General features: G+C 40.5%; 1 protein-coding gene across 1 annotated transcript in view; it reads left to right on the plus strand.

The window, feature by feature from the left end:
* Positions 1–401: 401 nt before the first annotated feature.
* Positions 402–14,499, plus strand: part of STRN (striatin) — a gene marked incomplete at its 5' end in the record, with an annotated part of 80,509 nt that continues 66,411 nt past the window's right edge. The window contains one exon of the mRNA XM_080913994.1: positions 402–635. Coding sequence (XP_080770120.1) covers positions 402–635 — 234 coding nt within the window. The remainder of the gene's footprint in view (positions 636–14,499) is intronic.

Genomic DNA, 14,499 nt, shown 5'->3' on the forward strand with positions numbered 1-14,499 from the left:
GGGAGCGCCGCCCGCGAACTTCCGCAAGAAGGGAGCCTGCGGCAGCGCGACCCAAGGGGCATCGGCTGGCCCCACAGCCGAAGAGGAAACCTGAGCAGCCCTGAGGGGAGGGCGTGGCAAAGAAAGGGCGTGGCTTCAGTCCTGTCCTGAGAGGCGCAGGCCTACAGGCAAACTGTGTTCACCACGCCCCGGGACTACATTTCCCGGTAAGCTCCGCGGGCCGCAGTTGACCCACTTCCCGGCCCGTCGCGGGCTCGTTCTGCCCCCGCGCTCGGGCGGCTGCTCCCTGCTGACTGTGGTGTGGGCGGGGAGCAGCGGAGGGAGGAGGCAGAGCTGGTCGCCGCAGTTTGCCGCCGCCGCTGGGCGCCTAGGCAGAGCTCTCCCGGGTTCGTGCGGCCGCCATGGACGAGCAGGCGGGGCCCGGCGTCTTCTTCAGCAACAACCACCCGGGAGCTGGCGGTGCTAAGGGGCTCGGGCCTCTGGCGGAGGCTGCAGCAGCGGGAGACGGGGCGGCTGCGGCGGGGGCAGCCCGAGCTCAGTACAGCCTCCCCGGGATCTTGCACTTCCTGCAGCACGAATGGGCCCGCTTCGAGGTGGAGAGAGCCCAGTGGGAGGTGGAGCGGGCGGAGCTGCAGGTAAAGACCCTCCTGGCCTGGCGGTCTTCATCCCGCCTCTTCTCTCTCTTCTGCCCCGCCCCGGACCTTTCGCCCCCTCCCCCAGCCCGTTCTCGTCCCCTCCCCCTTGCCTTGCGCCCATCACTTCCAGAATCTCATCCCCCTTCCTTCAGGCACCTTTGACTTTTGCTGATCCCACTTCCTTGAGCCTGTTTTCCCACTCCTGGTCCATTTACCCTCCCGGCGCCTTTTAGTTGGCTGTTTCCCACTCAACTCCCGTGCTTATTTCCACTGTTTGCCATGCCACATCTTGGGTTGTCTGTCTCTTTCCGTTTACTGATTGGGTTGACAGTAGTTTTGAGAGAATCCTAGCAAATCATCCTGGCACGACGTGACAAACCCTAGGTCTAGAGACATTCCCCGCAAAAGGTTTTGGCAGTTGACTACTCACTCAAGGAAGGTGACCAGAGAACGCAACACAAGTTGTATCAGGGAGGCCTTGGCTTTCAGCGAGAAACTGACGTAGGGCTAGAGTGTCACTAGCAGTATCAGCTCCAGTTTTTGTCTGAAAATGTTTCCCTTTCTGCCCTTTCACCCCATCCGGCATTGGTGCCAATGAAGGACCTGCTCGATGGGAGTCAGAAAATGGACAGAGGTGGACAGACCTTTTCAGAGAATCTAAAACTTCAGAAGAGTTGATTTTCATGCTCAGTGCTTTGCAGACTTGACATGTAATTTAAAAGGAACTAAAGGGGCTTCAGTGCTACTTTGGTCCCTTGCATAACTTGCAAGATAAAGCATGTCTGTCTGAGAGGAGCTGTTGTGGTCCAGAGAAGAGTGAAAGGTTGATACTTACCTGGCCTTTCTGAGTCGGTAAGTAGGTTTTCTGTGACTGTTTATAAAACTTCCAGCACACACACTTATTTCCAGAGGAACTCAAAGAGCTGAGAATTGTTGTGCCTCTCTGTTTTATGGGCTAAGCCTATGTGCTTATGAAATTCGAGTACAGTTTTAGTTTGTTTGTGAAACACTTGAATCGTTCCTTCTTTGCCACCCCCCCCCCCCTTTGGCACAAAAAAAAAATGAAGAGAAAGAAACATACTGAAGAGACGTCTTTGCAGAAACCTACAGCTCTGGTAAGACTCATGTGGCCGCAAAAGGATCATACAGGCAAGAATCGGTCTGTGATGAAGGTCATGAGTGCATCGAGCTCTGTGACCTTGAGGAAAGCCTGTGACCTCTCTGGGCTTCAGTTTCATCTTTTACTTATTCATCACATGCTCTGGGCTCATTGAATGCCTGCCTTGTGTATCCAGACTCCGATGAACAAAACTGAAAAGGCCCTTCAAGGCGGTCAGTGGATATAGCTGTGTCAAGTAGTCTATAATTACCTCTCTGCGGAAAAATAAGAATACAGGAGTGTAGTCAACTCTTGGAGGTGGGTGTGGGAAATTGAATGAAGTAAGGTAGTATATGGTTTCTTCTGTTTCTACAGTTTCATGGTTTGTATTCTTGGTTGACTTCTTCATACCTACTGTTAGGTATAAGTCTATTTGATGTAGGTCTTCTAGTGATGACTGAGAGAGTATACAGAAAGTCTGATGCTTAGACACTTACCTTTGCTGGCACTGCATCCTGCAAATGAGCTTATGGAGTTCAGGTCCAAGGGACTATTGATTGAGGGCTAACTCTAATGCATGGTTGCTGGAAATGAGTTTTGTTTGTTTCTGCTTAAAGTTTAGCATATTTTATAGTTTAGGAGATGTAAAACAAAATGACACTAATCTGGTAAAACAAGCAATAAAACAATGCCTGCCTTCCTATGTGTCAGCGTGTGGGGATTTTCAGAGGAGCCTATGTTTGTTATTCTGTTCTCTGAGGCTTAAATTTTACAATTTATGTGTTTTACACACACACACATCCAAATTAACTTCAGGTAGGTTTCCTCTTCTTTATAGTAAGGATATTACTTAAATTTTTTATAGCATCTTTTGATTTATGTTCCAGAGAAAGTTAAAAAAATGTAGACTATGTTGTAAATATAATAAATATTATCTTTACTGCAGGATTTGTAATAATATATGGTTTCTGTGTCATTAACAGAATTAACATTCTTAAAAATCATGTACTTTAGATAAACATTAAATTTGATTATCTCTTTCTATGCCATTGGGCTTTTTGTAGAAAAAAAAATGAAGTAAAAGAGTTAAATGAGTTGTGACACATGCCTGTGCCCTTGTAATTTTTAAATCTCTTCAAAGCCTTTAGCAACAAAATCAACAGAAGTGCCTTTAAGGTTCAGTGTAGTTTGTCCCTGAAGGAACCTGTCAGTCCTGCTCCTTCAAGTTGTCAGGGCTGAGTTGTGAAAGGCAACCCAAGTTCTCATCTGTCTGGACAGCCCGAGTCACTTCCTCCCATCATATCAAAACATTTATTTCTTTTTTCCTCCTTTCCCAAGTTAGTTAATAGAGAATTGGTGGTTCACGAGGGAATAAAGAATATCAGGGTATTACTGAGTTTTATGTGCACCATGAGACATGGTGCCAGGGAGACACCAAAGAAGCTTGCATTCTAACCAGTAGGAAACCCAGACTCACTTGAGCGGGGAGATTGACATAGAACAGCCTGAGAAGATTCAACAGCAAATGTGAAAAGTTATGAAGTAATAAGAACTCAAGACTTAGTCATCCGAAAGTTACTTACAGGAAAGCAAACATGTAAATAAAATAAAGTAACCCTAAATTTTGATGATGATGGTGTATGTGTGTGTGTGTGTGTGTGTGTGTATTTGTGTGTGTGTTTGTGTGTGTGTGTATTTGTGTGTGTATTTGTGTGTGTGTGTAAGTGGAGGAGACTTTGGTTCTGTCTACGTGGGAGCGGTAGAATTGTTTAGATCAACTAGTAAAGGACATGTGGTAGAGAGACTCTGGGCTGGAGTGTTTATGAATCTAGATTTTGGCACCAATGATTTGTATCTCATTTAACAAATATTTTTCAAGTATATACTTCATGCCAGGTCCTGTTTTAGGCACAGAGAAGATACAAGATCTTATCTCATGAAATTTAAAGGATAGGGTCAGATAAACAGTGATAAATACCTGCTACATTGCAAAGTATTACATGCTCTACTAAAGTAAAGGGATAGGAAGTAAGTCATCACAGATGGAGAGTTATTGAGTAGTAACCTTCTAGAACCATACCTGAAGTCCAGAAAGAGTTAAAACAAGGCAGGAGAGGGGAGGGTGTTTAGAACATCACAGCAGTGGGGCAAGTGTGGCTTTAGTGGAGGAGTGGACTACATGATACAGGAGAAAGATACTGATCCTGCTTCCTGTAAAGACTTTGGATTTTGGCTGCATCTGGTGACACAGACCTAACCTCTGCTACTTAACAGACATGGGGAGAGAGACATCACAAGTTCAAGGCTGGTCTAGGTTACAGAGGGAATTCAAGGATAACATGGGCTATTAGTGGGTCTAACTTTAAATACAAAGTGAAAAGGGGACCGAGACCACAGCTCAGTGGTAGAAGGTTTGCCCAGAGTATGCAGGGCTCTAGGTTCAACCTCCAGTACCAAAAAAACAACCACCACTGGGCTTTACCTGGGAGGATTGTGCAACCATTGGAATGTATTGAAAAAAGCATCTATAAAATGAACCCTTGGCAGAAATTAAGAATATGCCCCAGGAGGTAGGTAGAAGAAGCAGGCAGACTGTATATGAGTCTGTTTTAATTAATTGACGCCTGAGTTGAGAATGAGAGGTAGTGGTGAGGTTTTCTACATATACATTTTGTTGACATCAAAATATAGTAGATTCTGAACACAGAAAGACAAGTAACTAGCCAGTGTGCCATATATGACTAGGATGTGAAGTGTGAAGAAAAGGGGACTAAAAGCAATTCACCTCGTTGCTCCTGAACACCTTTGGAGGATGCTGAGATCTACCAAGTATATACATGAAAAAATGTAAGCGCTTTTAAAAGTGATTGCTTTTTGTTAATTCCAGTCATTATTTCACATATCACAAAATGCAGCAATGACACAGACCTGATAATAAATCTGTACACTAAACTTACTATTATATTTCATGCCTATAGAACAAATTTGCCAAAAGTATGACCTCTCAGAGCCTTAAATTACCTTTTGAGAATTAAGTGAGATGATTTTCAAGTCTCTACTAGGTGCCTGGTATGTAAATTTAGTGCTAATGAATGGTAGCAAATACAGGATGTTACTCTTTCTCCTGTTTATTGCCTCTGAGAAAATGCTAATCTTCAATCATAAACTCATCTTAGAGCAGACCATGATGGTGCCTTCCTGAGACCATGCAGACATTCAGGGGCTGGTGCTGGCACTAAAGCTATTTATCAGGTAATTAAAAACAGGTTGTAGCAGGTAAACTTTAGTGAACACAATCACTTCCCTTTGCATTATATCCTGGATTGTGGACATTTGTAACCATTTTATAAAACTTAACTGATTTATCTTTTTCTTTAAACTACTTTTAAATTAGGAACAAATGAACCCTCATTACACCATGAGTTCTATTCATATCCTTGATAATTTCATAATCTTTAATTATATTTTTGGAAAGATTACAAGAGTTTTTACTCTTTTAAAACATATGCTTTTGTCATTTCAGTTCAGTGTTTCTTCACCTTAATGGCAATCTTAGAATAATCTGTTCCCTGGGCCTCATCCAGACCAGTTGAATCAGAATCATAGAAATTTTGGCCTTAGCATTAGCATTTTTTGAGCAATTTTTAAGCAGTTTTATTGGTTGTTCTAATATGTAACAAAGATTGAAGATAAATGCTTAGTTTTTTCTCCCCGCTTCCCTCTGTCTCTCTCTCTCTCTCTCTCTCTCTCTCTCTCTCTCTCTCTCTCTCTCTCTCTCTCTCTCTCTCACACACACACACACACACACACAAAGTTTGGCAGTTTTCATAATGTGTTGGCATTCAGTATATGGATGGCTTTTTATAGAACATGAGATATAACTCCTGCTAATTTCCATTGCTCTTTCTGATGATAGCTAGCACTTTATTTTAGGCTGTAGCCTATTATCATTTGAATCACCTCCTACTGACTGAAATCTATGACAGTAATCTTTGAAGTGGAATGAACCTTGGAAGTAACTCCAAACTTTTTAAGTAACAAGAGAGGTTAAATGACCAAGAATGAAGTAGTTTTGTATAAGCCCTGTCACTTCTGTCTCCAGATATTTTGACAGGCTTTTCTTTTTTTAAGTCTTTTCAGATTCTTTACCTCCTCTGCTACCTCTCCCTCCTCCTCTTTTGTCCTCTTCCTTCACATTCAACCCAAGGCTTGGTACATGCTAAGCACCTCTCTACCACTGAGCTGAACTCAGCCTCAGCCTTGGTGTCTCCATTAAGAATGTTATTGTCTTTTTTTTTTTTTTTTTTTTTTTTGAGCTGAGGAATGGACCCAGGGCTTGGTGCTACCTGAGCTAAATCCCCAACCCCAGAACCTGTTGAAGTAATCAGTCATATTGATACTTACTGTTTTTCTTTTGATCTAAAATATTTTTGAGACTTTAATGTATTTTTGTTGCTTTCTGGTTTGTTGGATACATTTACATTTTCTCTTTGTCATTGGTATTCATTTATTTTTAGGAGTATGGGTTTCTGTTTGCTTTGAATTTTGTTATGCTCTAAATCTCATTAGCTTACAGAATGTCTGGCTATAATTTCTTTAGATAGACCCTCGGCAGGACTTTTTTGCCCTTTTGGGTTTCTGAGTATGCGTGCATCTCAGGCCTTCCTTCTCTTCTCTTGCTTTTCAGTCTTTATATTTTCACCATTTTATTCTGGCTAATGGATTCTGATTTGTCTTTTAATCCATCATTTTCCTCTTCAGTTCAATTTAGCATGTTGTAGTTACACAGTGAGTTTTAGCTTGGGTCATTTGGCATTCATTTTGGTTCCTTTTGTAGACTAGTTCTTGTTTGTTCTTTGATGGTGTCTTGTTCTTTGCATATATTTCCAGGGTGACCTTTTTAACCCTGCTGTGTGTCACTTTTAACTTGGTGTCTGCAATTCTTTGGTTTGAGTAGGCTGGTCTGGTTGTTCGTTCCTTGCTCACAATGACTTATTCCTTTGCATTTTGCCTTATCTCAGTGTATGCTCACAGTCCTTGGAAGAATACAGATTATTCTCAGTTTACAAAGGTTCTGCGTTTATTTTTTATAGATTGGAGGCATTATTAATTAGTTCAGCACTCATTTAAACGAAAGTCATTGCTTGAGGCATTGGGACCACTCTTCTGATGAGAACTGGGTTGCAAATATATTTGAGAACAAATACACTCATTATCTTTGCCTGGTGATTATAATCCTGTTAATGTCTTATCTAAATGTGAAATATGTCACCTGTCATTTGTCCAGTCTGGATGTGTTGGGTTTTTGGTTTTTTGCCATTTGCTTTCTGTCAGCCTATTCAAGCTGACGTACAGATCTGTTTTACTGGGTCTGTACATGTAAACTCTTATTTCCTGACCTCACTGGGTTATGACTGTCTCTTTAATTTGGGCCAGATAATTTTTTTGCTACCTTGTCAATTTGATGTTACTTTAAAGAAAATTGCAATATTTCATTCAGAATTTTTAGCTGTTTTCAAGAAGAAAAATTTGCTGAATTCTCTGGTTTTAGTTTCAAAATCTAATAAGAATGTCCTTAGTATGTATCTTGGGGGAAAAAGTCACACTCAAAGCACTCCCTTACATCAAGAGATATGCTAGTTTAATCCTAAACTTTCTTGGTTTGTTGGTTTTTCTTTGCTACAAGGTCTTGCTCTGTGGCCCAGTCTGCTCCAGAGTGCCGCCTCTATTTCCTGAGCACTATGCCCCACCATACTTACGTTTTTCTCCTCACATAATCTTTGAATTCTAGTGGCAGGAAAGACCCACAGTTTTCTTCTAACGTAGTTGCCCTTTAGGCAGATTTTAAAACAAGAAACTCTTCACTTTGTGATCTTTGAGAAGTGTCTCAGAGACCAAATAACCTGGATAGATTTTCCTTTTCTACTTGATGCAGCTATGCTGTTTGGTTTATGAAATCTGCTAAACGAGTCCAAGTTTCGGTTTGGGGCAATTAAAAAGAAAACAAGCCTTGCCCTTGGAATCCTTGGAGATTCTTACCTGGGTTGCCTCTCAAATGATGACACAGTCTTTAACTATTATAACTTGGGAGTGCAAGATGTGGGTCTTAGAGCCAAACAGCCTCTCTCATTTAAGTTTAAACTCTGAGATTTTTAGGCTTCTCATTTACTTATAAATTGTTGCTGATGATACACAAATCATGCTGGGTAGTTAAAGGTTTAAGAAATAGGAAGTATGGGCCAGTGAGGTTGCTTACCTGTAAAGTTTGCTTCCAAGCCTGCCAACCAGAGTGTGATTTCTGGAACCATGTGGTGTAAAGGGAGAACCAACTGCTGTCTTCTAACTTCCACATTGGAGCATACTTCTGTGCATTTTCTCATGATAAAAATGAAGTATGTAATATTGTAGGTGTATACAGATTGTCAAGTTTGTTATTGCTACTTGACAGAGGTATCTCTGGACAGAATGCATTAGTTTATATTGTCTATTTAGCATGATTCAGAAGCCAGCAGCTTGAATGATTTGGTTTTCGTAGTAGCTCCTGTGCAATCTTTGCTCTGTTTGGTTTGAGAACTAGAAATGAGGTGCTGATGCTGATGGGCAGGCTAGAGATAACAGTAGTTGGTGGTGCTAAGCTTGTATGCACTGGGCATAGAGGAAAACAGGGCAACTGAGGAAGAACATGGAAAGGGGAAAGAGAAACCTGGTGCCCTGGCAGACAGGAGGAAAACTACACAGCTTTGTAGCTCTTCATAGAGGATGTTAGGATACTATTCTGAATGTTTTATTGAAGCATTTGTAATTGTAGAGTTCTAGAGCATCTTTCCCAACCCAGTCTTTCTACTTATTTTCTGCTCTGTTCTTTAAGAATATCTTGTCCTTTAAGGAAATTTAGAATGTAAGTAGTCTCATTTGGTATAGACTTAGTTTGAACTGAGTCTTAGTCCCTAATCCAGGGCCTGTTTGCTGTGCCAAAACCTCCTATTTTATTGATTTCTCTGTGTAGTTGCTTCTGGTTTCAACAAACCTGGTAAATCATAGGATTTACGATTATACATATTCTGAATGGCTATTGAAGTATAAAGTCTTATCACTTGAAAAAGTTTTTTCCTTCAAGTTGGAGAGTTAATGATATTTAGAATAAATTATATTGTTAGGGTCTCAAAATAAATATTAAACAATTTGTGTTCCTCAGAGGTATTTAAGTATGTTATTCAGTGCCCACTCTACCCAGTGTAGCTCAGGCTGATCTTACAGTGCAGAATGACCTTAAACTTTGATCCTCCTGCTTCCTCTCCTGTGTGCTGGGATTATAGCATACCTGGTTATATATGCAATGTTGGAGATGAAACTAGCAGTTTTACTTATTCATTTGTGTGTGTGTGTGTGTATGTGTGTAAAATCCTGAAATTAAACTTTTCAAATTTGGAGCCTTTGAATTTGTTCCAAGGCTAGTTTACTTAGGTGCATTAATTAGATTACATAACTACATATAGTATAGTATAGTTTGTATGTATCAATCAGACATTGAATTTTGTATAATGTTTTGCTTATTAGGTTTTTTCTTTGCCAGTTTTATGTGTGCTGCTTGAGGACAAAATGACAAATATGTCAACTGTGTATGTGCTCCTCTGTAGAAAGTTAAGGTTTAACTTTGACTATATAATGTTATTCGAACCAGATTATTGATAGTAGAAAATATTGATGTGCCTAGAAGGACATTTTATTTTATAGTAAGCTGAAGGCCGTATAAAAAGGAACACTTTGTTCAGGAGATGAAATGGGAAGGAAAGCAAGGGACTAGGTAGGAGCCAAGGAAGGTGATGCTTGGGAAATGTTGGGTGAGTTTAATGGAGTAGGTATTTGGGGTGTGGCAAATACGTTTTTGGCATAAACACACTGGCGAGATCACTTCCAAGGAAAGCCGGAGGAAATGTCTCACCACTGATCACACAGGCCCATTAGCACTTATCCATATATGATGGAAATTGGACCCAGTGCAGTGGATCTGCTTTGGAGAAGCAGGCCTGACGTCAGATTGCACGAGGTGATACCAGTTTCTCTTGATGGAAAAGTACTGCACTGGATGAATTGTTCTTTTTTTTTTTTTTTTTTTTTTTTTTTTTTTACTTGTTTTGCTTATGCTTCCTAAATGAGAAGGTTGTGCAGTGAGCAAAGGAGCTTAAATTATAGGCACAACCCAAACCTGCTCCTAAGGAATGTGGATTCTTATAAGGCTAAGGGGAGGAGCCTGGAGATCTGGGTCAGCACAGGTAATGAAGGAAGGCACTGTCCTCTCTTCGTCACCCTCTATAAGCAGTAAAGGTTTTGTCTATTGAGTACCATGTGTCAGATAATTCGCTCAGTACTTTACACTTTCCACTTATTTTAATCTTATAAAACTATGTGAAAGGTATTAATCATTCCCCAATAAGCAGGTAAAAAAAAGTTGAAAAAGGGTAAATGTTATGCCATAGAAAAATGATAATGTACTTCTTGGCACAGGAAGAAGGGGGAAATATTTTGATAATTTTCGTTTCTTTCATACTTCTTGGTTAGTGTATAGAAATGTTCTGCCTTCTAGATTCTGATCATCTTACTTACTTACTTTCTCTGGAAAACCTGTTTGGCTTCTACACACAGAGAGTAATGTGCACTTTGAAAATGTGCACACACCAGAAACATTTAATATGGCCCAGACTGGTGGATGATCATTTACTAGAAAAAGATGTTCAACACCTTAAAGTTTTAAGTTAAAATATGTTTGTATTGTTATTTGTCAGTGTAAGACCAGGTCTACTTATCCTTCACTAAATAATACCTAAAAATACCTAAAGGGGCGAGAAAGGCAGCTCAGTGGTTAAGAGCACTGGCTGTTCTTCTAGAGGACTATGGGTTCATTCCTAGCACCCACATAGTGGCTTACAGCCATCTGTAACTCTAGTCTCAGGAAGTCTTCTGGCTTCCAAGGGCACTGCATGCATGCATATAGACATATATGCAGGCAAAATATCATACATAAAAATAATAAATAAAATGTTAAAACATACCATTTACAGTTCTGTGTTGTCATTCCTGAATAAGCCACAAGTTATACTGTTTATGAATTTTGATTTTGGTTTTCCTTCAGTAAAGCTTGCTGAATGAAAACATCTTGGGGTTTTTGTGGCCCTTTCCCTGATGTTAACACAGATGCTTCTCCCACATCTGTTGCGATACCATTATTTTTGTGGCTCTTCCTTGCCTGCCTTCCCAGAATCCTCCTATCCATCCATCCACCCCTGCTTTCTTCCTGCCTTCCCTCCCCCTTCCTAAGTCATCCCGTTAAACACAGTTAAACCATAGCACATAAATATTTTTGACAGGAAAACCCGTTGACTTTTTTCTGTTGACCAGTCTGGCCTTGAACTCAAAGAGATCTGCCTGCCTCTGTCTCTGGTGTGCAAGGGTTAAAGGTGTACACCATCAGGCCCAGCCCAGTTGATTCTTGATAAGGGTGTGCAATTCTATCAAAGTATACGGAAGAACTATAAAGAATGTTCTTTATAAAGAAAGGCTCTTACTCTGGAGCACTGGTTTATCTAGAACCTTGGTTAACAGAGATTTGTGGTGAAACACCTACCATACTGTTTGTCTCATACTCTGCATAGTTGTTCCTTCACTAGACTTTGAGTTGCAGGGGTTTTTATTTTATCAAGGTCTGGCAGAGTGACTGACACATAATAGTTCCTCAATAAATTTTCCTCCTCTCTCTTCCTCCTCCTTCTTCTTTCTTCTCCTCCTCTTCTTTTCTGAAAGGCTTTTTAGTGGAAGTCACAAGGTAGAACTACTTAGGAATAAAAGGAACAGATAAGTATTTGCCCAATACAGTCACAGAAAACATAAATATCACAGATGTCTGAGGCACATGACCTGCTTTTAAGGATAAAAATTTGATGGGATCCAGAATAAACATATATGCACATGTTTGTGTTGATACATAGTCAATACTCCTGTAACCTAATATGAGATTCATCCTTAAAAATAATTTATTAGGGCTGGATGGTGGTGGCTCACACATTTAGTCTGCACTTGGGAGGCAGAAGCAGATGGATCTCTTGAGTTCAAGGTCAGCGTGGTCTACAGAGTGGGTTCTAGGATGGTTAGGACCACACACAGACACTGAACTAATGTACAGCATACACACTGTTATTAGGCAGATACTTCATCTGTGCCTTTTGCTCCTACGTAGTTCTACCTTGTGACTTCCACTAGAAAGAGCCATTTGAAGCAAGGCCTAGCTACATTCTTGTCATGCAGAGCCAGGGGCCCTGCCCTGCCAGATCATCTTGACAGGGTTCATTTCAGGAATTCCATTGGCTTCATAATTTCTTTGGATGCTACTGCAGTAAATGGCTGCACGTGGGTGGTTTTGTCAGTGGTAGTTGTGAATAAAGATTGTTTCTCACAGCTCTCTCTTACATATTGAACTCTGACCACCAGGAAATGCCTTTGGCATCACGTCCTAAAACATCCTTACGATCCACAGAGTCCTGTAACATTTTTCTATTCTCTTTTTTTAAAAGTTTACATCCTCAAATTTCCCATGCTTCTTACTCTTTCTAAATAGTTAGCTGCATTTTGTTTCTCGGTGGTCTGATTTTAAATAAAAGTATCTAAGGCTAGTGAGGAAGTTCATGCCTCGTAGGATTGAGGACGTTGATATAAGGAAGGTTCACTGTGCAAAGGAAAAACCAAAAGCCAGATTGCTCCTACACTCTCTAGAAAACAAACATCTAGGTATCTCTACTTTATACATACTTTTCTAATTTTTTAAATTTATTTCTTACTAATTTATTGCAATATTTAATCTTTTTTTGTACTCTGAGCCCTAACATTGGAATGAAACTTTTAGGTCTGAGCCTGCCATTTTTTATTAGACAAGTGCAGGCCAGCCAAGTCAATAAGAGTAATAAAGCACGGAGGACTAAGGAAAAGCCCAAGGTGCTGAAGCCTCTCAGAGTATGTGCCATCAGTCAGTCATGTAGTCTAGTTACAGGGGATGCTGAGGCATGAGGCTCTCTTGACTTCAGCATAACATAGTAAGACCCCACTTTCAAAAAGGAAATGTGGCACTGTAGAATTTTTAAAGTTCAAAAACATTTTGTAGCTTTATTTTTCTGCCTTTTAGGTTAAAATACCTTAACTTTCCCCCCTTAAAAACCTGCCAACCCGTAACAAAAGTGGAAACCCCTTTCTCAGCCCTAAAGCTGGTTGTTAGTGCCACCTTTGCCCCTGTTGTTTAAATTTCTCCCCAACAGACCACTTTTACTACTTTCAGGTATTTTTCTACTATTCTCTTGGTTTTTTCTCACTTCCTTTGGCATCTCTTTCAGGTTACTGTTTCTCAGTCCCTTGTGATTTTGTTTACATTTCTCTATGAAACTTGCTGAACACAGTATTATACACACTCCCCCAATCCCCCAATACACTAGTTTAAGAGTCGCTACTGTAAGGGATTCCTTTTCTTAGACTATCTCTATACCATTGCATCTGTAGCTTTGCTGATACTTTTCTTTAGTTAAAACTGATTTGCCCAGCTTTTGCAAATGTGGGGGATGACCTGTTAACTTGAATTTTGATCATCTATTTTAAAAATCATTTTTCCAAAGCTGGCTGACTCTCATTTTCTTACCCAGCTCCTTAACCTTGGTTCAGTTCATTCAATCTTTGGGTTTCTTGTAGTCTTTAAGTCATGCATTGGCATGTGAATGCTTTGTAGTTCTTAGAACATCTTCAATCATTTTATTTCCAGTATTCTTGCCCTTAGCAACTCACATCCTGTGGTTGAAGCAAGGGTCTTCCTAAGTTTTTGTTTTTAGCTTCCGTGATGCTTTGTATATGCTTGGCCCAGGAAGTGGCACTATTGGAAGGTGAGCTTGTTGGAGTAGATACGTCACTGTGGCTGTGGGCTTTAAGACCCTCACCCTAGCTGCCTGGAAGTCAGTATTCTGCTAGCAGCCTTCAGGTGAAGATGTAGAACTCCCAGCTCCTCCTGCACCGTACCTGCCTAGATGCTCCCATGTGCCTTGATGATACTGGACTGAACCTCTGAACCTGTAAGCCAGCCCCAATCAAATGTTGTGCTTTCTAAGAATTACCTTGGTCATGATGTCTGTTCACAGCAGTAAAACTCTTAACTAAGACGTGTTCTCTAGTGGACATGGTCTGTGCTCTCCTGCCTCCTAAGCAATAAAATACTAATTAAAAATTGATTTGCTTCAAATAATTCTTTCTCTTTTTTTTGTCTAGTACACATTTCAAATCTCTGTATAGTAAGTCTGTTACACTTCCTATTATTAGAGTACTATATTTACACTGGAGTAATGGGATCCTTTTCTTACATATATATAAGTCATATCTACTTGAAGTACTCATTTTGTCATTTGGCACTTAGTGTGCTACCTACCCTGTTTAATTGTTCTTCTAAAGCTGCTCAACCAATGTAGGTATCTGCTAAGCATCTGCTAATAATGCATGCAGGATGTACGACTTGGAATAGAGCAGTTGAGAGCAGGGTAATTCTCATCTCTTTAGGCTGTAGCAATTTCCTTTGTGCCTCAAAAAATTATCTCCAGTACTTACCATAGTATATGTAATGATGTTACTATACAGTGTATATAGCAAAATAGTCCATAAATATGTACAGTTTAAAAAGTGGGAATTAGCCAGGTGTAGTGGTGCACACCAGTCCAGCACAGGCAGGCAGAGGCAGGCAGATCTCGT

The sequence above is a fragment of the Micromys minutus genome (genome assembly GCF_963924665.1).
Source record: "Micromys minutus genome assembly, chromosome: 3".
NCBI lineage: Eukaryota > Metazoa > Chordata > Mammalia > Rodentia > Muridae > Micromys > Micromys minutus.